Source organism: Cydia pomonella, chromosome 4 (assembly GCF_033807575.1).
Source record: "Cydia pomonella isolate Wapato2018A chromosome 4, ilCydPomo1, whole genome shotgun sequence".
Classification (NCBI taxonomy): domain Eukaryota; kingdom Metazoa; phylum Arthropoda; class Insecta; order Lepidoptera; family Tortricidae; genus Cydia; species Cydia pomonella.
Genome location: NC_084706.1, coordinates 11,249,803 through 11,274,474, shown reverse-complemented (window position 1 = coordinate 11,274,474; position 24,672 = coordinate 11,249,803). Strand labels below are relative to the sequence as shown.

General features: G+C 36.3%; 1 protein-coding gene across 1 annotated transcript; it reads right to left on the bottom strand.

The window, feature by feature from the left end:
- Positions 1-4,362: 4,362 nt before the first annotated feature.
- On the bottom strand, positions 4,363-13,467 carry LOC133517477 (uncharacterized). The gene is made up of 2 exons (XM_061850809.1): positions 10,870-13,467; positions 4,363-6,664 (listed from the first exon to the last, which is right to left on the bottom strand). Exon 2 carries the CDS (start codon positions 5,638-5,640, stop codon positions 4,363-4,365), a length of 1,278 nt encoding a protein of 425 aa, XP_061706793.1. The 5' UTR covers positions 5,641-6,664; positions 10,870-13,467.
- Between the last annotated feature and the right edge of the window lie 11,205 nt (positions 13,468-24,672).

The following is a 24,672-nucleotide window of genomic DNA, read 5'->3' as shown; positions in this document are numbered from 1 at the left end:
ATTTCCTAAATACTTATATGATATGGATTTGATGTCAGTATCAAAAGTGACGTTTTTGCTTGAAGAAACGCCACTTTAGACACTGACATATCTAATCCACGCCACGCTGCTTTAGTCCCCATTTGAATCTTACTTTAAGTGGGTAAATAAATAATAAATATTTAAACTGGATTATAGTCGCAAAACTAAGCTGCATTCTACCAGAAAATCACAGCGCAACTCCCTGAGTTTAAGATAGTTAGATGCTGTATATAGCTGTTATTCTAAAATGACGCAACCCGTATAAACAGAGAAGTTAAAAAATGCCTAGAAGGAAGGAATCTGGTCCGTAATTAAAGCGGGGGGAAGCGATTTAGCCAACGATGTCTATTAGAGACGGGGTAGGGTTGACACTGAATGCTTAAGAAATGTTTAGTTATGTATGTACACAATTTGCTATGAAATAAAATAGAAAGCCAAGTTTATAAGCAAATAATGAATGCGATGGACTTGGCATTATTTGTTGGAAAATAGGCCAATTTTTTTTTGAGGTATGTCACGCTCTGATTATTCAGATCTTCAGTTGTTTCGGAATTAGTTGGAGTTTTTACAAATGTTATTTTTATATGATTATTATTTTATAGCATGGGTATTTATAATTAGCAACCTCATTTTAAATTGACAGGAGACTACTGAACGCATCTTCTACTACCTAGCGATATCCCGGCCTTTGCCAGGGTCCGCTTTTCTGCTTGCTTTCCTCCACTTTGCGCGATCCTGGGCATCCTCTCGGTGAGCCCGTTTACGCTCATATCCGCTTTCACGACATCGAGCAATCGCTTTTTTGGTCTGCCGTGGGGTCGGGGGTCGTCAAGGGCTAGATTAAGGCATATGTTTTCTACGTAGTCAGCTGGCCTGCGACAAACGTGGCCGAACCACCGGAGGCGACATTCTTGGTGCTTCTCCGTTACGTCACGGACTGCGAGGCTGCCATGGATGTACTCGTTGCGAATGCGGTCAGCGCACGCCGCGCAACGCCGCACATCAACCGCAGCATCTTCATCTCTGTAACGCGAAGCTCCTGAACGTGCCTTCCAAGAACCGGCCACGTCTCGGCGCCATAAAGTAGGACTGGTCGGATAATGCACTTATACACTACTGAAAGCATAAAGCAAAAAAAAAACATCGATTCCATGTACATAATAGGTTGTACAGTAACGGCCTCTAATTGTTAAGCATTTAAGTTAGTCATCATCATCATCATCATCTCAGACATAAGACGTTCACTGCTGAACATAGGCCTCCCCCTTGGACTTCCACATGTACCGGTTGGAAGCGACCCACATCCAGCGTCTTCCGGCGAGCTTAATAAGGTCGTCTGTCCATCTTGTGGGTGGTCGTCCTACGCTGCGCTTGCTAGTCCGTGGTCTCCACTCGAGCACTTTTCGACCCTATCGGCCATCTCTGCGAGCAATGTGGCCTGCCCATTGCCACTTCAGTTTGCTAATTCCTTTAAGCTTTAACTCATTAAGGGCCTCCGCTAGCTGGCGCGAGTGCACGGAGCGGGCGAGTGGGTTAACGAAAAATAGTATGAGCGACGCTAACTGAAGCGGACGCGTGCGGCGGATTTCACCTACAAATAGCACCCGCGGGCGTCCGCGTCAGCTAGCGTAGGCCCTAATGGATCAAGAGTTAAAGTCTGTGACCGTACCTACCAAAAATGGGTAATAACGCATAGAACAAGCATTATAATATAACATTATATTCATAACTTTAAATTGCCACATTCAGCTTTTTTTTATATTTTTAATAGTTATCCTTAGCTATAATTCCATGATTTCCATGTGTATGAGATTAGCCGACACCGCGCGTTATATTTTCCATTTAAATATATAAATATCTAATTTAATGTAATTTTTTTCATAAACTAAAAAGACAATTTTAGTAATTTAGTAATTGCAGTAATACCCCCACAACGGTTATAGGCAACCCTGGATACCGCGACCTCATCACCGTTTTTCGTTTCAGCAGATTTCTGGGACTTGCACGTGAGGCCCTTTGCATTTCAACTGTTGACTGGATATGTTTCATAACTATCATCTATGGGAAACTCTTTTAAGGACATCACATTCCGATTGTGACCACAGCACCGTCACTGCTCCAGTATTTACATGGGCACTGCCACTGTCAATCTCCTTCATCAAAAGGAGTTAGGAACGGATTAAGAGGGACGAATGCCTTTGCGATCCTAACGAAATAACGGTACATTTTCTATGAAATACCATTTTGAGAGAAAACGGTTTTCACTAAGTAAATTTTAACAAATCACTTTGATTTTGATGTCGATCGGTTCAGCATAATATATTCTAGGTTTATAGGTTTCGTTTATTGAAAAAAAAATGTTTTGCAAATTAAAAAAAAACGGTTGTCTGTAAAGTCGGTTTACTGACGATAGTTGTACGTGACAACGTCATAAGAAAATACTGATGGAATGGTTTCATTTTTCAAAAGAAAATTTTAATTTTATTTGTTTGATAGATATTTTGTATGGATATAGAGAAGGAGGTAAATGGAAATCACAATTGAATTGATCAAGTTACATTTATTTGTACGCATAAATACAATTGCTGCCGAACGCGGAGGCCGATTGTGCCTCTTTGTCGGTCATTGCGCGCTCTCGCTTGCATTTCAAGCCTTAAATGGAACGCCTCAGAGCGAGGTAACGCCGCATGAGTCATGTTTTTTCGTGCGTGCTGCCGGCTCCATCGAATTATAAGACGTTGTCACGTCAAAAAAAGGAAAACCTATATATACATCTATTTTTTTATTGTGTAAACAACATACTAAAAATCATGGAGAATGGAAAATAATTCTAAATATTATTTAGAAGTGGAAAAACATTTTTTCTTTTTGTATGGACGAGTACAAGTTTCCCTCTTACGGGTCATTCCACGAGAATGTCGTTTGCGAAATGCCACTCTTCTAAAACTTCTGAAAATACTGAGAAAGCGATATTAATTGGTAGTATTTCATGACTTGGCTTACAAATTGGCAGTATGTTTTCGATAATTACGCGTTTGATTGGAGTAGCTGCCATACTAGGCAAAAGCATGAACGTTTTAATCGCGACCGAAACGAGGCAACGATAGGACATCAACGCAATTTTTTGAATGTGATATCGTCCGTTTGTCGCAGTAATGCTGTTTCAGCAATGCTGAAAAAACCTTAAAATATTTGTTCAATAAATAATCTTCAATCTTAAAGAACGCAACGTCAAAACGTTGAAACAATCAATGGCTATATTTAGACACCACGTCACACGCCACGGTTTCCCGCGTCGTAATTTGTCAATCGTAATTCCGGCGTCGAGAGGCATAGGGCGCGAAGAGAACCAAAGAAATGTTTCCCGTAATATCGGCGCGGAGCGACGCGACAAAAAGGCAATCGATCACGCTTCCACCTGGGTGGAGATGGCAATCCGAATGCGTGATACGCGTTAACTACCGAATTCGATGGTATACACATGCCAAAATGAACCTTTAGATTATGACTACACAGCTCAAATTCTTGCGTTAGTTACAGTTATAAACACACGGGCTACATTTTACGCGATTCGTTTCGTCTGCCCCCTGCTTTTCGTCCGGGATAATGCTTCCTGTGATATTGGCGTAATATTTCTTTGCGATACCGTTTGTTATCTACGTGTGGAACGGGCTCGTTTTCATCCATATTCGTTTGCCGAACGTTCGTTACGGAATGATGTAACCCATAAATATTTTGTATAAATGCGTCCAAATATTACTTACTAGTACTATGAGTTGTTAGTGTACAAATGGACGCAATTTTATTTTATGTCTAAGGGTAAAAAAGGTTTAAACGCTTAAACAATCACAAAAAGTCTAAAATCTTAAAAAACAAAACATTCAATATTAATCCCTATTTGACCCGACTAATGTTATTGCAAATAAGTTCTACTTCTAACCTCTTTCAAGAAACTGGTATTCAGAAAGCCTTGCAAGCAAGTTGTAACAAGCTGTCATCAAAATAAATAAATGAAATTAAGCTCCCAATGCCTACCCAATATACCGAGTGTACTTGTAACAGGAGCAAAAAATTAAACTGTAGGCTGTAATCCTCAAATTGACCAACATTTGTTCAGCAACTTTTAAAACTAACTTTTATTTTGATGTTTGGAACACTTTTAAGTTTATTCTAAGACGCAATGTATTGCGAATTTTGTTATGTTTAAAGCGAGACAATCAACGTCAATTACACTGATGGCAGCGTACATTGAAGGTAATATTTAATTTGTATGATATTACATAATTCATAACAATAAACTATAAATAAACGTAATAATAAAAAAAAGGGCTACAAATAAACTTAAAGTAAATAAAAAACGTCTCCCAAGTCGCTGCCGATGGTCAGTGTGCCCAGAAGGCTGGCCGCATTGCCACGTTGGATGGCAATACTTATCCTTTGAGCAAAATACTGGCCAGCCCTCTGGTCACCTGTGGCATCTATAAGGCGCGACCCTAGGTACTTGTAGAGCCGACGCGCGCTTGGCCCCCACGGCCCCAGCGTTTCGACCCCAAACGCCTCGAAAATGTAGCTACTGCCGAGGGTGGCGTATTTTCGGCGTTTAAGGTCTTCGGCCGCGGACGCGGCACGACCAGCACAACTGCTGGTACCCGGAAGGTGGGACGGCGCGAGAGTGTCAACGCATGTGGCATCCCAAACTAGAGGCCGTCCCAACTTCCAAGGCACCAGAGTCATACCGTCGGGCCTCTTGCCATCGTCCCTTGCCGAACCGACGGGCTCCAGTATGGCCGGAACTTTGACACTGACAAAGGCCCTTCGGATGACATCGTTGATGCTGGCGTGTCGGGGTATGCGGCCGGCGCTTCTGCCACAAGAGAGTCCATGGTGACCATAACTATCCACCATGGCACCACAACGGCAGCGATGGGGAACGTTCGTTATAGTCTCTAAACGCAAACAAGCTGCCAGTCGAAAAGTGGAGTTGTCGATTAGGGTGCCTATGGATGGTGAAGGTAGAGCTTGCAACCACAGTCCCGACTCCCACTCCGCAGTGGCAAGAAGACGAGCTCGATCTGCCGTACCAGTTGACGTATCAACAAGACTATTCCGTACTAGACGGCAGAGCGGCTCGTCCCACTGCCTCTGCGAGCAGGGATTGGAAGGTGGATCTGTGTTGCCACAGGTTAGTGACCAAACATTCCTGGCCTCGGTGCAATGTGCTGCCTCTATGGCCCCGAGAGAAGGGGTTAAAATGCTGTCAATTAGGTTTTGAGCACTATGCACCGAGGACAAGAAGGCTGGCAGCGAGACACTAGAAATTTTGCGGATACCCAGGCCACCGTGCCGGATAGGTAGAGTAGCCTGGGTCCAAGACCTTTCTTCGAAACGTATATTGAGGACTGATGACAAAGTGTCCTCAATTAGCGAATCTAGTTTAAGGAGTAGGCTGGGATGCTTCCAGAGGTGACTGCAGCGGAGAACGTAGGTGAATTTGGGTACAAAAAGGCAGTGACGAATGATGGAATAGGCGGTATGCACGTTGATTTTCAAAAGACGTTCCGAAACAGAACTGAAATTTTGAATTTTGTCATTGACATATTCAAAGTCTAAAGAATTCATAATTTTCAAAAATCGCTGAACAAATGTTGGTAAGTTTGAGGAGTACAGCCTACAGCCTAAATTTATTACTCGTGTTACAGGCCACACCCGGTATAACGAAGTTCCGAATTAATGCCTAGCTTGTTATCCTTGCAAAAGAGTTTTACCTTTAATTGCCTAACGATTTTTAAGCAACTTTCTTGTTCTCCATTATGTACCTATACATTTCTTCCGGTTTCGGAATCTGAGACTGTAAGTATATTGAGCGAACTGTTACTTTTTGAAACATTGGGCAGAACCAGAGCTCGCGTAAAAAAAACACCGCTACCAGGACTACACATACCTACAAATATAGAATCAGGCGTTATTTCGCGGAAATCGGAAACATTAATTGCATGTAAAAATACGCAAGTATGGTTATAATAACAGGTTAGCACTGATGACTAGCACTTTATCGCGGATTAGCAAAGTAATATTTTTTGTTTAAATTAGTAGTGTAGGTACACTTTCAGAGGATGCCGTTAGCGACTTTGTTACCGTCAAGTGTAGCGGTATGTAGATATGTATGTGAGATGAAATTCATTGAGTCAAACTTTTTTTGGGGCTTATTAATTATTTTCGCACGTGAAATGAGGTACCCTGCATTTTCCTTCCCTTGTGGTACATTTATGGAGAATAATAACGGTAAAATGAGTGGTTAAAACCCATTTATATTCACACAAACACACAGGTATTAAAAATCAAAGGTGAAATTACTACAAACTTGAAATGTGCACGGTGCACGTGTCGTCATGTTAGGTCGTCGCGTCGCGTTTCCGTAGTGTGTTTCCGCGTTAATATTATTTATGAATCTCCGTGTTCCTTATTAAATCATGTTCACTTATAAGACTAATGCTAGCATGTTTCCAACTGCTCTATCGTCCGAAGCACATCATCATGTTGTAAAATGAGCACCCGTAGTGGTTTGGGGGTTTTATAGATTTTGTTCTCATTATCAAATCACGTATTGATATTATTCGATACCGTTTCGTGAGACGTGGGTATTCTGGAACAATATAACAAATAAACCTTAAGAACCCCATGCCGCTAAATCAATCAATCAATCAAATAATTTATTTGCCAGAATACAGTTTTTGATTAGTTGGTAATACAGTTTTTGTGCACAGTGTATTCGGCCCACATACAGGCATGCAAATATTGGATTTTTTCCTGGATTGTTTCAGGTGCCCTTTTTAAATCTGGATCTGGATCTTTAATTCTCCTGCACCCTATATTCATATTTATTTCTTCGTATTAATATGTATTATCTACATTGTCAGAGTTGTAATTAACATCCCGTGACGAAAGGCTCTATCTTATCCAGCTTTATCGGTCATGATTTAAGGATAGGACTAAATTATTAATAACCTTATCTTTTACCTTAAGGTTGACTGGTGGAGAATGTCTTTTGGCATTAAGTCCGCCTTTTGTACGACATGTTTACACACACAAACGTGCAATAAAGTTTAAATAAATAAATAAATAAAATTCAAAGGGATCTAAAATTGGTAGATTAAGAAAGTATTAAATACTACAAACAAACACAATTTTTTTACAAATGTTGTTGTTAAAATGAAAGATTGTTGGTTATTGCGTAAATATTGCTTTATTTTACATGGTGTCATTTACATTTGAGTATTTCTCTATATTATCTTGGGTTTTCTTTTTGTACAAAGTTTTGAAGTATGAAATTGACCACGCAGCGGTTTTGCTAGCTGACGTGACGTAGATAATAATGCCAGCGACATACGTTGTAGGGCGACATTGGAATGATGACTGCAGCAGCTTTACTGTTGCAACATTACTGCTGCTGCAATGTTTACGCAGGAGGTATCAATGTCTATGGTATGGTGGTCTATGCAATGACAATGTCTGTTGCCGCAATTCGAACGTTCAATTGGCTATTCATTTTATCAACGAGATTGACAGTGACGTCAGAATGCAGCAGAATTATGCAAATTAAATGTAGCATTCGGATTTCAGACTACACTTTATTGTCAAATGTTAACTTTCGACAACGGGCTGGGGCTGTAAATCAACATGTTGTTTACATAAACACTATCATTTTTACAGTTCCTTAAATTCGTACCTTTAACTGAATACATTTTCTTTTATTTATTTATAACCCTTGGACTAATCTGTTCTTCTTGGATAAGGGCTTAAATATGTGATTTCGTAAAAAAGCTATTCGTTGTATCACTAGCCTATACACATATACAGCCTTGCGCTGTACAAACGCCGATATTGTTAAACATGTAGCCGTGCATCTTACATTCCCTGGTACAATCAAAGGCATTGCAATTTGCGACCTCGCGTTTTTCTATGCGATGTGCAGGCGCTGGAATAATGTGAAATCCTAATTATACCAATAATATATTATACATGAATGTCTGTCTTTGATTAAAACACGACATACTTAAAAAAAAGGTTTGACAAAAAAAATCCATATAGCTTATAACATTTCACAAGAATTGGTCCAATAAATGCGGCCTGTTGACGGAAACAGCCGAGAAATGGGAACGGTTTCGCTTGGTCAAAAAATGCTTGTTAGTTATCACGCAAAAATGGCTGAACACGTAGCAAAAGATTGTATTTAGCATACGATTAGTTAGTTAACGAAAATTAAGATTTATAACGATATATTTTGTTATTCTTAGGTTAATTTACTAAAGTAGTGAATGAAGGAATGGGGCTAGTAAGAAGGATTATGCGGACGAAAAGCGGAGAAGGGGAGTAAATTTTATATACAAAATACCTACGTATATATGAAGATAGGCATGCCTGCATTCCAGTAACTGCTATAAGTAATTATTTTTTTAAGATGTCCTAATTGTAAGAAAAACTTTATTTCTGTCAGGTAAATTTGTATGTGCAGAGACACAAGGAGAGGAAGACTGACAATGTCGCATGTCTCATGATTTTTGAAAATGGCGCGGTATACTTTTAAGATGTAAAACTGAATTCAGACAGAGTTACCCTACGAAATAAAATTAAACACAATCGCTCGACGGGTTCTCTGTTCGTAAGCGATTTCCTCTAAATAACGCTAGGATCGGCTACGAGCGCAACGCTACGGAAATTTTAAGCAGTGAATGTGTTTTAAGGTACAAAATTATAAACTGATTAAAAGGCAAGTTTACATTGTTTAAAAAAGGTTGTAAAGATAGGTAGTGTGCCCAGAAGGCTGGGAGATTTGCCACGCTGAATGGCAATCATTGTAGGTATCCTAGTAGTATACAGGGTCATCAATCCAAAATGGTCAGTATGGAGAAGTCAGAAACAATGAGAGATAGTCACATCTGAAAAACATGGCTTCGATTTTAAATTTAATAATAATGACATTCAATCTTTTTTTAATCTCTCATACACAACCGGGAATGAACCTGCTCGAAATCATGTAAACAAAGTTAGGTATAAATTCTGCGAGTTTTTTTGACGTTATTATTGATAATACGAATCTTAAGTCACAAGGATTGAAAGTAAAACCCGACAATAAGATGATTACTTTATTTCGGTAAATGTTCAAAATGGTAACCATGTACCCGGTTGCAAAGATTAATTCTTTTGGGTAACGAATGCATTATTGCGTTTCGTATTTTTGTGGGGGGCATCTGTGTTAAGTTATTTTCTAAGACTGTTGTTAAATCTTCTACTGTGTCGTAATTTAAATAAATAATAAAGAAATATTATAAGACATTATTACACAAATTGACTAAGTCCCACAGTAAGCTCAATAAGGCTTGTGTTGAGGGTACTTAGACAACGATATATATAATATATAAATATTTATAAATACTTAAATACATAGAAAACACCCATGACTCAGGAACAAATATCCATGCTCATCACACGAATAAATGCCCTTACCAGGATTTGAACCCGGTAAGAAATAATTAAGTGACGGACCATTTAATGGGGCCGTTTGTACCAATCAAGTTACGTTGAAAATGATCATTGAGAAAGTTTTTGAGAATTTGACTATTATGTGCGGGGGGCTCCATCTTGTTGAAAATACATATTTTCTATGAATTCCTCTGGCATTCCCAATATGATTTCAAGGTCTTCTGAAATTTCGACGTATTTGAATCTGTCCAATCGCCCGTCATAAATTTTAAACATGAAAACTCTGTTATGAAAAAGTCCAACCCAACATTTTAATGAAAATCTTACTTGGTGTCACCCTTCGTGGATCCAAGGCAAGGGGTTTTGTCGTGATCAAAAATGGTATGGTATTTTTCGCGTGGGTACAATACGTAACGGATACTTATTTCGGTACAAATCTGAAGCTCGTGTGCAATTTTTATCACATTTAAAATAGGCTTCCAATAGACCTAATTGTTCTTCATTCGTTAAACGCATTTTATAAACATTAGTACACAGCACATACACACACACAATAATTATCTAAAATTAAGATTAAGCGGATTTGAAAAGGCTCGTTTGATTTAAAACACAAAATTCATCCCAAGAAAACAAAAAGTTATTAAGTGTCTCATTTTCAAATTTTAAATAAATTGGCACGCTCGCTGAGTTCACGAATGAGTTCTAATTTTAAATAAACGCAATTTGTATTGGATACTATCGATGCAGATAAGATATGCATAAGTGGTCTATTCAGATAAATGATGACCGATTCATATTAATGACGATATTTTGCAAATTACTTAAATTGTGGGCATTTCAGTCTAATGTTTACATAAGACTCCATAGCAAAATTTGGTCCTTATACTTTTAGGATCAATTATGCAAACAAATACTATTTACACGCGATTACATAAAGATTGACCAGGTTCGATTCCCGGTTATGTATGAGAGATTTAAAAAAAGATTGAATGTCATTATTATTAAATTTAAAATCGAAGCCATGTTTCCTAAGAACAGATGTGGCTATCTCTCAAAGTTTCTGACTTCTCCATACTGACCGTTTTGGATTAATGACTCTGTATACATAGTAGGGCAATGAATGTATAATATTTTTGCATTTTTGCTTTGTGTGTCTGGCAATTGTCACTTTACTCTTATGACCTATTATTCACTCTTATTTACTTTTAATATGACTTTGAAACGGACTTGCCTGAACACTGTCACATAAACAAAATTTCAATGAAAGCCTAAAAAAAAAGCCTACTTAAAGTTATATTTTTCTTCCATAGTCTATTCGGGACCTTAAAATTGAAGTTGTTCTACACAGTATATATGTATATTACATACCATTCAATACAGCTGAAGTCCCAATAAAAATATATATCAGCATTACAGCCAGTGTGATTACGTTAAAACTTTTCATGGCTGTTACTTGGTAACGGTGAGAAATATTCTACCTTCATTTAGCAATGCATTTTGCCTTTAAATGCATTCAACTACAAACAAACGCTTAATTAATACATGGACATAATTAGCGAAATGCTTGTAGTCGTCATGTGATTAATAAGTTTTTACTAAACCCTTGTCCCGCATAACGTAATCTACTGTTATAACTAACGCGTTATATGAAAAAAGATCGTACATTATACATATAGTCAGTAGCCAACGGCCTTGGGGATTCGGATATGTGAATGAAAGAGAAGCACTTACTATGTGTCTACCCTTTATGCGCGGTCGGGTCGCGAATTCAGAAGACTAACGAAATAGTAGATTGATTTAAACTTTCACGATTTTTACACATTATGAACTAATACATGACCCTACAAATGAAATACTACAAATAACTTATCACCGGTATAGGAATTACTGCAATAATTTAGTTTAAAATGAAAACAAAAATATGAACGTGATCTTCTAAATGAGACCAAAAATAACAACAAATTATTATGGAAGTCAATAAAAAATATTACAAATTTAAATAAACCCAGAAGTAAAAACATTGAACGAATAAACCTATCTGACTCTCCTTTCTCTTTAGCTAATTTGAAAAACAAACATTTCACTTCAATCCGATAACATCTTGCAGAAAAAATAGTACCAATATTGAGCTACAATCTTAACCTCACAACATATTTAAACTCGTAACACTCACATGCGTCATCAATTGGCATAGTAGAGCCAGATCTGGGAGAAATTGAATCCACAATACTAAATCTTAAAAATAAATCTGCGTTTGGCTAGGACAACATAGATCAATTACTTTCTTGGAATCAGCAAAATGAAGTTACTGCTAATCGAATAAGAAAGCTGAACTGGTTATTCAGATATCTTAGGCATGTCTCAGATAAAGAAGTATTAATATACATCTATAAAACGTTAGTACAATCCATTATTGTTTACCTGTTTGGGGTGGTACTCATAAAACCAAACTCATAGCACTTGAGCGGGCGCAATGATCTGTCCTAAAGGTACTTCTGGGTAAAAAAATAAGATACAGCACTGTCGACGTTTACCGTGATGCCGATGTGCAGTGCGACAGCTTTACATACTTAATGGTGTTCTCAAGGTTCACAATTATAATTGTTGATAATTTATTAAAACAGCCTAAGACTTCTTTTGCACGAAGACAATTTTATGTTTTATCAATTAATATATACAACAAGGTGAATAGGCTAACGAGCATTTACACCAAAAGTTATGGAAGAGTGCAAAGCACTTTTGACGACATGGTTAAAAAATAAAACCTATGATGAAACTGAATCACTCATAGAATAGATAGGATAAAGATATGTATCTCAATCACTTGTGTATGTGTATATGAATATGCGTTTATGTCCAGTTCGAATGGGGTATGTACGTGTATTTATATGGACATATTCTTACGTTACTGTTATGTTACTTTTAAGCTCACTTTTTTGTAAAATAAGTAACTTGCCATAATTAATTATGTAGTAAAAATAACTTTAAAAAATATTTAAAAAAATAAAGTTTTAAAAATAAATATTTTTTTAAATACAAACGGGACTTAATCGTGTATTAAGTTTTAAATTTACCTCCGACGTTTCAAGGACGGCCTAACATCCCTAGTCGACAGAATAACATCCCAAGTGCGCAAAATGTACAAGTTAATAAACAAGACCAAGTGCGGGTATTTCGAAAAACTCGCGTGGCTAGAAGATGTTGTTGTCAACTCTAGCCAGTCTTCTCCGAGACCACGGGGACAACGCCGTCCTCGAAAAGTCGGAGGTAAATTTAAAATTTAATACGCGATTAAGTCCCGTTTGTATTAGGTAATAATAGTAGATTGTTATCCGAGGGATGAAAGGCACTCGTTTCAGTCGGGGTAGCAATCACTTCACTCACTGCTTTCGACGGCGAAAACGACCTGACCTGCTTTGGTGCTATTTTGCTTTAGAGTTTTTTTGTGTTTTCGAACAGATTTTATTTTTATAAAATATTTCTAGCCCATGCATTTTCCTAATATAGTTTAGTGAAAGAGTGACGAACTGAAAATTAGCGTTATGCAGTCCTTATAATAATGGTTCGCACAGCATAAATACCGCATAGTACTAAACTCGTTCCTATTGTTACTCTTTTATGTTTTTTTGTGTTCCTTACAAAATTTTATATACGGGACACTAATCGAATCACTTTTTTATTATATTTTTGTAGAAAATTGGAACTAATTTTCGGGTACTAACAATTTTTTTCTTTTAATAATACGAGTAGCAGAGGGTATTCGCTGTATAGATATACAACCTCCATATTTGTCAATAAGTGTCATGTAGGTACAGACATTGTATATTTTGTATAGCAATTTCGCTGCAGTATTTTTGCTTCACAGAGATTTAATGATTAATTAATTAGAATTAATAAAAGTGCCTAATATGAACCTTAATTGCTCATCTCTCTAGATATGAATTTTGCAATATCTTTAATTATATTATTATATTATTATTAATTCAACAAAAACTTAGAAAAATAAGTAAAGTCATTAATATTTGCAAAAAAATCCAAATTTGTCAGCCAACATATACAAGTCTTAACTAGGCAAGTACACAATTTCATGTCTCATTATAACAACATGTCTTAACGATTATTAACTAAAATTAAATTTTGTTTGGAATGCTAACCGTTTCTGTAATGGTTGACAAATTTGCCATTCATCAAGGGGATAAATTTTAACTAACACTATTGTGTATGTGGTGTATACATTTGGAGTTTCAAATCTCACGCTATAAAAAAATGTTCTAGTATAAACTTTCAACCCCATTTTGCCTTCCTTAAAAATAAAAATCTTTATTATCTTACATTGTAACTCTCATATCATTTATGCTTGTATGTTGTCTTTAGACAAAGTTACTTGTAAAATAAAACTTAAGAATATTTGTGTTGATGTGGCACAAATGAAACATTAAACAATTTTCATAACTATTTAGCCAAGTATATTAGATGAACGACCTGAACATTGACATCCGTTAATAGTGCAATAACCGCCGCTCTTGTAGCCCCGTTGCTTGCAGCTTGCGATACACTCGTAGAACACACATCCCGGCGGTGGTTTTACGTGGATTGTTGTTTTTGTTTGGCGTTTTTCAAGGTGATGCGAAGATTCTGCAGCAAACGTGGAATAAATAAATAAATATTATAGGACATTATTACACAAATTGAGTAAGTCCCACAGTAAGCTCAATAAGGTTTGTGTTGTAAATAAGTACCTAGACAACGATATATATAATATATAATTATAAATACTTAAATACATAGAAAACACCCATGACTCAGAAACAAATATCCGTGTTCATCACACAAATATATGCTCTTACCAGGATTTGAACCCGGGACCATCAGCTTCATAGGCAGGGTCACTACCCACTAGGCCAGACCGGTCGTCAAATAAATAAATATCAGAAGACAATGTTAAATAAGCTAAAATACGCTTAAACTAATCTTACCTACCAGCTACAAAACAGCAGCCACCAGTTGTTGTCAGTGACTAAACAATTTTTGGCCACTGTGTTTAATTGTTGAGCTCTAGAACTTCGTTTATAATGCAAAAAAAACTGTGTTAAAAGTGAATACATAATAAATAATAACTAAATATTATAGGAAATTCTTACAAAAATTGACTAAGCGCCACAAGAAGCTCAAGAAGGCTTATGTTGTGGGTACTCAGACAAAATATATGTATATAATATACAAATACTTAAATACATAGAAAACACCCATGGGTACAAATATCCGTACTACACACAAACAAATGCTCTTACTGAGATTTGAACCCAGGAGTGTTCGTCATTTATTCTTCATTGCCAGGGTCACTACCGATTCAGCCAAACCAATCATCATATATATCAATAAGTATCGAATGCATTAAAAATTCAAACTGGATCACACCGGTTAGGTATCTAACTTTTTTACAATGCCGCGAAGACATTATGCTTTAAATAAAATAATAAATTAAAGTCTGCCATGTGAGTATGTCATGTCGATGAACCCATCATTGAATCGAAACGAGAACAAAGAATACTGGAATCCCTGTTTGCGAACACAACAGTCTCAACAAACAAAGTATTCATATCCAAATGGTAGCAAATGTAATCTTAAGATTTAATCTCCGTACAATCTGCAGTAATTTTGGTTCTCAAAAGTTTAAGTTTGAGTATTCCGTTCGAGACTGAAATGGAAATTTTCACCATAGTTAAACACTCTACTTTTAGTTTCGAATAAGAGGAAAGTAAAATACGTGTAGATTTAAAATAAAACCGGCCCAGTGCGAGTCGGTTTCGTGCACGAAGGGTTCCGTACCATTATCTAAAAATCACTTTTTAGTATGGGAGCCCCCTTGAATATTTAATTTATCCTCTCTTTAGTATTTGTTGCTATAGCGGCAACATAAATACATAATCTGTGGAAATTTCAACCGGCTAACTATCACGCTTCATGAGATACAGCCTGGTGACAGAGCGGAGTCTTAGTTATAGGGTCTCGTTTTACAGTTTGGGTACGGAACCCTAAAAACACGGCTAAGTAAAAACTTCAGTAGTATTTCTTGAGGGTAGTTTCAATTAAAGAATTACGTAAAAATATCGTTATTTATGGAATGGGGAGTTATTGATCAGAATGGAAATTTTATAACAAACCAATTAAAAATCAAAAATTTAAATGCTTATTGTAAAAAAGAGAATTAAACGTATTTAGAAGTTACAGTGCTCTAGAGCAGAAATTTATCATTTTCTGCACACTTTTTAGTTGAACATCAACGACCCATTTTCAGAGCATGGGAAATGAAAAAGCAGCACAGCTTCATCTATTTTAACTTCATTTATTTACTTGTCTTTAACTATTAATACAGTTTGAAAAAATATTATGTACATACCATCTTTCCCTTCAGCAAAAGAGCCAATCACTACCACTAGTAAACCAACGAATACCAAATACTCCAAATAGGTTTTCATCATGAATGTTGTCTGCTATCTGCTGTCTTTAGGTCCCGCTTATGAATTTATACATGTTGTTTAACAGTCGCTAATAGTACCAAAAACTAAGTAAAATTTTGGAACCGTCGACAATTTATCCATACCCTCAATACATTTCCGGTAAATCAAAGTAAATGTTTAAAATTATATTAAAGCTGAGCAGCAATGTAGGTATAAAAGACATCATATTATAAGTTCGCAATAGAATGTTGGTTTGAGTTTACGGAGGGAAGTCCCGAGAGCGTGTCCTCTATTGATAATAAAAAGGAAAAGGTGACGCAAAATGTTACTCTATTACTTATACTTAGTGTTTAAATGAAATGATATTGTGGCATATTCGTTGATAACGTAAGAATTACGACAATAAGATCGTTCTCATTATTTATGTTTACCTTAGCTTAGGGTTGCGGCGGAAAAGATTCATGGCTATTGCAAATATTACGATAAATTTCATAAAATATAAATCATACTGTTTATACGAATGGGTCTAGTATGCTCACGCTGCGCCGTCTAAATACAGATATTAAAAATTTGATTAATTATAAGATTTTGAAGTGAAAACTTCTTTAGCGGCGCTGTGCACTTTTTGTACTGGGGAAAAAATGTTAAACTCGCGACAGGTTACGTGACCGACAGATTCGTCAGATTGAAAAGTTGTAAGCCACGTGATCTGATCGAATCTACGATGGTTCTAGTAATGATGATGGTGTAAGAGTCGTTGAAATTATGGATGGAATTTGATTTTTCTGAGAGATACATTTTTGATGTTAAATAATTGTAATAGTTCTGAAGTGTTAAATTTTTAATGTAATATAAATTGACATGTTTGTGTAGTACTTCTATACTGATAATTAAAGCAATTCGTGCAAAATTATTCCCTAACCATTCCAAAATATCAAAAATGTAACCCGTTTTTTTATCGTAAGACACTACTGTCTAGATGATAAAGTAAAATATTATCCTACTTAAGCATATGCCTTACCAACTGGATATGTTTGAAGTCGGCGGTGCAAAGCCAGTTTTAAGGTGATGTTATGAGCTCATGATTGACGAGTAGGGTAAGTTGATCTAGGAGAATGCACTTAAGGTCAAAAAATTCTTGAAAAATAAAAATTATTAATAGGTAAGTATAATGCAAGTCCAATTTTTTGGTAAATTTTGTGGTTGGTCATCAGTAGCTGATTGGGAAAGTTGTGCCTCACCCGAATCTAACCAAAGGCACGTTTTCTTGCTTTGCTTGAGATTCTTCTACCAAAGATAGATTACATCAGCACATCAGCAGCAGCACAGCACACAGTGGCCATATCGTAAACACGGGGATGGCAACACCATCTATTAAGATTGACCAGAACTAGTGAAGTGCCGTTACTGTCAATTACGAGAACAGAGAGAATTTTGGGATAATTTACGCGGTACGGTTTTCCGAATGGGTAATTATGGAGAAAGTAGCCTAAGTTTTCATATTTTTCAACGTTTTTTATAAAATGGATTTTTATGTAGGTAATACAATCTGTACAGAAATTTTCAAAAAATCTGTCAAAAGGAACTAGTTTATTACCAAAATTACCGTAAATTACGGGGCATCTTCCGTTCTTGTTATCGGGTAATTTTTATAGAAGATTTTTTAACTTTATTGAATGATATAATTAGATGTGACGGATAAAATACACAATAATAAAATTATTTTACAAATATAAATAGATATAGGTACTGGCACATTAAGATATATATTGCGTGCTGGATCTCGGCAGATTGTGATGAACTTTTGTAAATACTAACACCTTTTGTACTCACTTTCATGTAATAAAAAATTATGTTTTATGAATATGAATGACAACATTTCCCACCACCAAAAACGGCTTACCGATATCACTTTGGAATCATTTACCCACTGCGCAAGTAAAATAAGCATACCAATGTAACATAAATATTGACTATTTGTTTTTTTTTATTATTCTTTATTTAGTTGTTTTACCACAACAACAGAAATCATATTTCCGGCCATTTAAATATTGTAACAAATTTTCTCAAAAGTGACAACCCAGACACAAACAGACAAATGATTTATGCGACTTGTATGAAAAAGTGCAAAAACGGGTAGGTTACATTGGTTATTTTGTACAGAAGTTAACGTTTTTAACCCAAAGATTTTGAAAGAGAACGCTAGGATTGCCCTTTATCTTTAAGGAACCCTTGTTTCAACATCTTACGAGCTGTATTTCTATACGAAATCGACAAGGGTAATGTTGGCGAAAGCCTCAGATAACTTTACTCGGCCTCAAAATTGACAAAAAAATGGGTTTCATGTTGATTTAAAAATTATTTTTGCAATTTTGATTTAAAAATTATGATTACAATGGATGTAATGAGGAAGAATAAATTGTTATCCTTTCATAGATTTTTTTTTTCAGAAAATTGGGAATTGTGAAAAAAGCGGACAAAGTTGACTTTTCTGCACATAGTCTACAATATATTAATTACTTTTAACGATCTAAAACATCATAAATGTATTGTAGCCAGACTGAAAATTCAATCCCGTAAAAAATAATAATAAATAAATAGGGATCAAAATCACCTTGAAGAGGCTGCGTATTTTTTGCATGTTTTTGTATAACTTTTTTTTCAAATATTACATAGAATTATGCAAACGTAGACAGCAAATTACGTTAAGTTATATTGTAAGTACTGGAACTGAGTGTAATATTCGCCGATAAACGTAACGTTTGGCGAAACGGATATATTTGTAAATTCTACCGTGCTTTTTATTAAAAAAAAATATATATATATAAAAGTAATTCAACATTAAATAAGCTTTCAATCCACATATATGAATAATAAAAGATACGGGTCCTACCTATAACTTTTTTTATCAGTAAAACATCTTTGTGACAAAACTTATGACCTACAAACAAAGATTATTATAGAGTATTAAAGAGCTTGTTTAAGAAACGTATTTTACTCGTAAGTAAGTAAGCAGGTAATAAACACTTTATTGTACGAAAAAAGCAAATATATACTCGTAATTAAAGGTGCACAGGCAAACTTATCCCTATAACGGATCTATACTAGTTAACTTACAATTTTATTTTATCAGTTTATATGTAATCTACATTGTACAAAGCTGTGTAAAAAGGCAAAAAATACACGCCTAAAGTATCCGTTCGTTTTCCATTGATAAGTCAATCTAAAACCAAACTTACCCAGTTAACTGCCCGCGGCCGGTTGACCGACCTGACCTCAGATAAATTATAGCCCGTATTGCCCCAAAAATATGCTGATTTTTCCCTCACACACGAATGCGGGGATTTGGTGGCGAATATTTTAATGTCAGCTTCATTTCATGAGAATCGAGTTGGCACTTATTTTGCCCGAATAAATTTTATACGACTCCCTTTATACGAGATTATGTGTATAATATACTTACTCTTACAGCAGTGCTGAAAATAAATAAATATACTGATATTTTTTTATTGCTATTACCCAAAACATTTTTTTATTATTATTTAGTGCGTCCATTATTCTCATTGGCTATACAATTTGTAGGTCACAAGAAAATATCCTTGAATGCGTAGTACCATCCTGGCGAATATGGCACATACTATCAAAGAGTAAAGTAAGTACATATATAAGAAAAAAGAGCCCTATTGAAGCATTTTAAGGAAACTAATTTCGAAGCGCTATCTCTATTTTGTATCCGGAACTAGCTATGTATGTGTGTGTGCAGACCTACATATGCATCCATATGTTTAGGTAATTTCGTACTACATAATATTAGGTCTACTTGGGCGGTTTACAAGTTAATTTTTGTTTGATTTCTTGTAACTTTCATAGTTTTTTTGTTTACAAGATATCAAACAATTAACTTGGAAGCCGCCCAAGTAGACCTAATATTATGTAGAAAAGTTTTAAAAGAATGCATCCCAAAAAAAGACATACTTTATAGTAAAGCAAGTATATGTTTATTGCTTTTAATTTAGTATACAAGATAGTAATAGACTAGGTGTTGCAAGTACTTGAATTGTTGAGCTTCGTCTTCTGTGACTTTTGTGTCTCAGTCTGACTTAGAACTCTTTCACGTGCGCATAACTGACTTGCCTAGTTCTCAAGTTAGCGTTTCTTCTTTGACCTTAACATCCAACTGGACTTGAATTCAAGATATTCCGAAGGTAAAGTACAAGTAAGGACAGGTAAAGTGCACATTAGGAAAATTCCTGGTAATTTCGTCGGTAACACGTACGTGCTAACCTGGTAATAGGACGTATGCCTTGTCTACGCACGTACCCCAATAGATGCTCTCTATCTCATCTAACTTAGCGGAATCAAATTGCACAAATCTTGGCAGAGAGTTATCCGACATGTTATTCGTAAACAAAATTAAAATAATCATCGCTTGTTTTCATCGCTGCATTAGCGCTAAGGGGGATGGTATTTTCTTCTTATGTTCAAAAATATCTAAACCTCACAATTTTTACAGTGTTCAATGAGCCTTGAACACTGTTAAAATTTTAAACCTCCAGGTTTTGTAATATTGGAACTATTGGGATTCTACCTTCCCTATTTAAATTTGACTCGTGTTTAATGCTTGTTCCGATTTTACTCTGCTCTGCTCTGCACTTTATAATTAATAGAGAAATATTAAATTCATATCAATCATATCTCTGTGTATATATTTTTTACAGTAAACAACAGTTGCTAGGTAACAACATTATGAATAAAGATAGGTCTTGACATACGAGGTATATGCAACCTTCTTAATGTTGTATTCATGCCTTTGAATTTTACCAATTTTATAGGGACATCTGGTGATGTAGTTTGCACAATCGGTAGTCAACTTTACGCAAAAGTAGGTTATCGGATCCCATTAATAGAAATCGCCGCTATCTTTACTAATGTTAACTACATTTTTAAGTGTCGCCCCCTGCATACCATATATTCGTATCTGACAGTTGACGTCTGCCAAATAAAGGTACGTAATTATTATCTTGTGAAAGTTCACATTTTTCGCTCACGTCGTGCGTTATTCATACTTAATGGCGCAGCAACCCAAAATGAGTCTTGGCACTCTTGGCCTCCGACACGAGTACAAGCCAGTTACCCCGATCCTGTGCCATCGACGCCGTGCGTTGTAGTCACTTGTATTTCTCCCACCACGCACTTCGCACGTAGCCAATAATAATGTCATAAATAGTAATAGGTAATACAAATGGCATATAAATAAGGCAGCTTGTAGCTAGCTGTTAAGAAGTAGCGATCCCACGTACTCGAGTGCTCCCGGGAAGCTCTGTCACCCGAAAGAGGGTGGATTCCTATCCAGGATTCTCTGCGTCTGGATTTTCTTAGCCGGCCGGCCATGGTGGAATCGCGAAACCTGCGTTCTCGAGGGTAGATGTGGAAACGTAAGTGACGAGTTAGCTATATGTCTAAAGTTCAGTGACACCTCTCTACACTCAGCCCTCACACCGGTGTTGCCCTTGAGCCATCCTAGATGTCGCTTTTTGTGGAGGAAAGTCACCGTCTGTCGGAAATAAAATTACATACCGTTTATTTAAGCAGGCGTCCGGTTATTTATCACATAGTCCAGAACTTAGTCCATCCCTTTCACCCAGTAGCCTAGTTTATGGTAGATCCCATCCATTTTAAATAGTCTTTCACTTTCGCGAGTGCTGCCTCTGCGTGTGTCCTATATCACGGGCACGGGCAGCATCCGCTCGGTGTACCCCTTACATCTCATTAAAGTGTCAAAAGAGCTTCTACGTGTTAGCTTCGGCTCCACGCACACCTCCCAAATGCCCGGAACATCATTGTCCCGTGATGGGTACACATAAATAATTAGCAATAATATTCAAATCGCATGAGTGGAGCCGGAACAGCTAAAAACTTTCAAACCAACCTTCGACCCTCGTACCATTCCGGACAAAATTTTAAAAGTCAGTTCAGATTACCAAGTCTAAACTATGTATTATCTTGTATCATAAGTACATGATATAAAAAATCCAGCCGACTCGACCGCCGCCGAGGAACGTCGCAATTAAATGGCCTATAGGTACAGAAAATAATAGAGCAAGATCCCAGAGCCGCCAGACCTTACTTATTTTCTCATGAATAAAATGTATGGGATAATATATTGTTAGTATGTACTTTTAATGTCTGCATACTTGCTATATTGGCCCGACGGCCTTTTGTCCGGTACAAGGTTAGTTAAGAAAAGTTAGTAATATTTTGACCCAACTTTAACACCTTGTACCGGATAAATGGCCGTCGGGCCAATACAGCAAGTATGCAGACATTAAAAGTATATACTAACACTATGTTATCCCATACATTTTATTCATGAGAAAATAAGTAAGGTCTATAGTTATCGCCGACGGAAATGGTCTGGCAATGTTAATTATAAATTTTTTACTATGTTTTCTAAAACATACATAAAAATCAGCCATGAGGATATTGAGAAAAGTTAGTAATATTTTTACCAACCTTTAGCATCTTGTACCGGACAAATGGCCGTCAGGCCAATATAGCAAGTATGCAGACATTAAAAGTACATACTAACACTATATTATCTCATACATTTTATTCATGAGAAAATAAGTAAGGTCTGGCGGCTCTGGGATCTTGGACTATACATAGATAACAGTGCAAACTAAACCAACAAATAGCTGCCAGCTTGACAAATTATTTTCTAATGTAATTGTTATGCCAGTTTTTGATTTGTGTATCGGAAAAATGTGAAATTATTTACTTCTCCTGATACATTAAATCCTAGTACGACATACAGGCATCCGCGTAAAACAAGGAAATAGGTATTCACAACTGAAGTCTTAATTCAAATAGAGGCTATTTAATTCTGACTCTCTACAACTGTGCGTAACCACAGCTAAAATTAGATAAAGTTAGCCACGTTGGCAAGTTAAAAAAACCGGACAAGTGCGAGTCGGACTCGCCCACCGAGGGTTCCGTACAAAATTAACTTATTTCTTTTTTACAAATTTATAGTTTTGATATTTTTCCCTGTACTTGTAGTATAAGATAATATATTACTTGTCAAATTTCATAGTTCTAGACCAACGGGAAGTACCCTGTAGATTTTGATTCCCTTGAGAGTGTCAAAATGTACGTTTTGCGACATAAACGACCGTATCTTTGTTTACGTTAACTTAGAAGTTTGATTTTTTTCACAGCTTGAAGGGACTGTCGACTGTAGACCTGAGTATATTGTTTTAATTTCGACTCGATACCTCCATGTGTTCCCGAGATAAAGGGTCTTGACGGACAGGCAGACGTTGGACGGACGGACGGACAACAAAGTGATCCTGTAAGGGTTCTGTTTTTTCCTTTTAAAGTTTGGAACCCTAAAAATAGTCCATTACGCTCGCGGTATTCGTATGTTTTCCTATTTAAAACTTAATAAACCCTACTTACAATTGCAAAACAACAAAACTTTAAATTAACACATTATTAGCTTGTATCGCAACTAAGGATAATAGTGTACAAATCCAATTTAACTTCAGACTTCTACCATCGGCTTGAGATCAATATCGCCCTCCTTAAGGTCAACTTGTTGGGGAAATGATACGGTGGAGGGATAAGTTTGCAACGAATCGCTCCCCTGGTGCGATAGGGACTCATGTTACTATAAACAACGTGGTCGGATATGACTTTACATTACTAACAGTACGGTAACTGGATAACCAATGGAAGATCTTAACATAATACTTAGTTTGTAACCGGAAGTCAGTATTTTGGGGTAAGATGATTAATGTTCGTGAATGTGTTCATGTCATCAACTAATTAGTTAAACTTTCATGTAAAACTTTTACATTTTATACTACTTATAGGTATTCATTATAAAGGAACCGTGGCGTAAGTGTTAAATAGTCTCCTAATTCTGTAATATATTATGATAGAAGGTGAAAATAAATTTAAATCATAACAGTATTCATTTGTTAGATAAAAAATGTTATGCTCAGGGTAACGTACCTATTCCTTGTCTATTTTGTGTTACAAGTCAGCATTTCATTAAATAAACCATTAACGTATAAAAAAATATTAACCTCACTCCTTACAGTTCATTAAATAAACAATTAACATATAAAAAAAAAATTTACCACACTCCTTACAGTGAATTCCTTAACACGCAATTATTGTAATGAAAAAAAGGACTACGAGCAAAGATTATTATTCCATATCAAACTCCGGTCATTTATAGGATTGATTGCGGCCGTGGTGGTTCCTATATAGGGGAAACCAAACGCACTATAGCCATAGACATATATATTACTTCGTAAAGACTGGCCTTACGGGCACTACGAATGGGGTCGATACATGGGTGTCAAAATCGCATTTAGTTACACCGCTGCGCTCAGTTGTCTGGCGAACTGCACAGTGAAAACAAATCACGTACCTAATATCATTCCTAATTTTTTTAAACGCCTAATTGTGTTGTGAAATTGTGTAAAAACTATTACAGAAAAATCAAATACACTTATGAGATTTCATATCACCGGTAAATCATTTCAAATTACATTAATTTCTTCCTAAAAACAAATTTTAAACGATCATTTTGTTTCATATTGACCTTGCGCCCGATGCGGTGGTACACAGACACATATTAAAGTAGACTGCACTCTCGCCTCCAAAAAACGTGCCGAGCGAGATAGTTCGAGGGAGACTT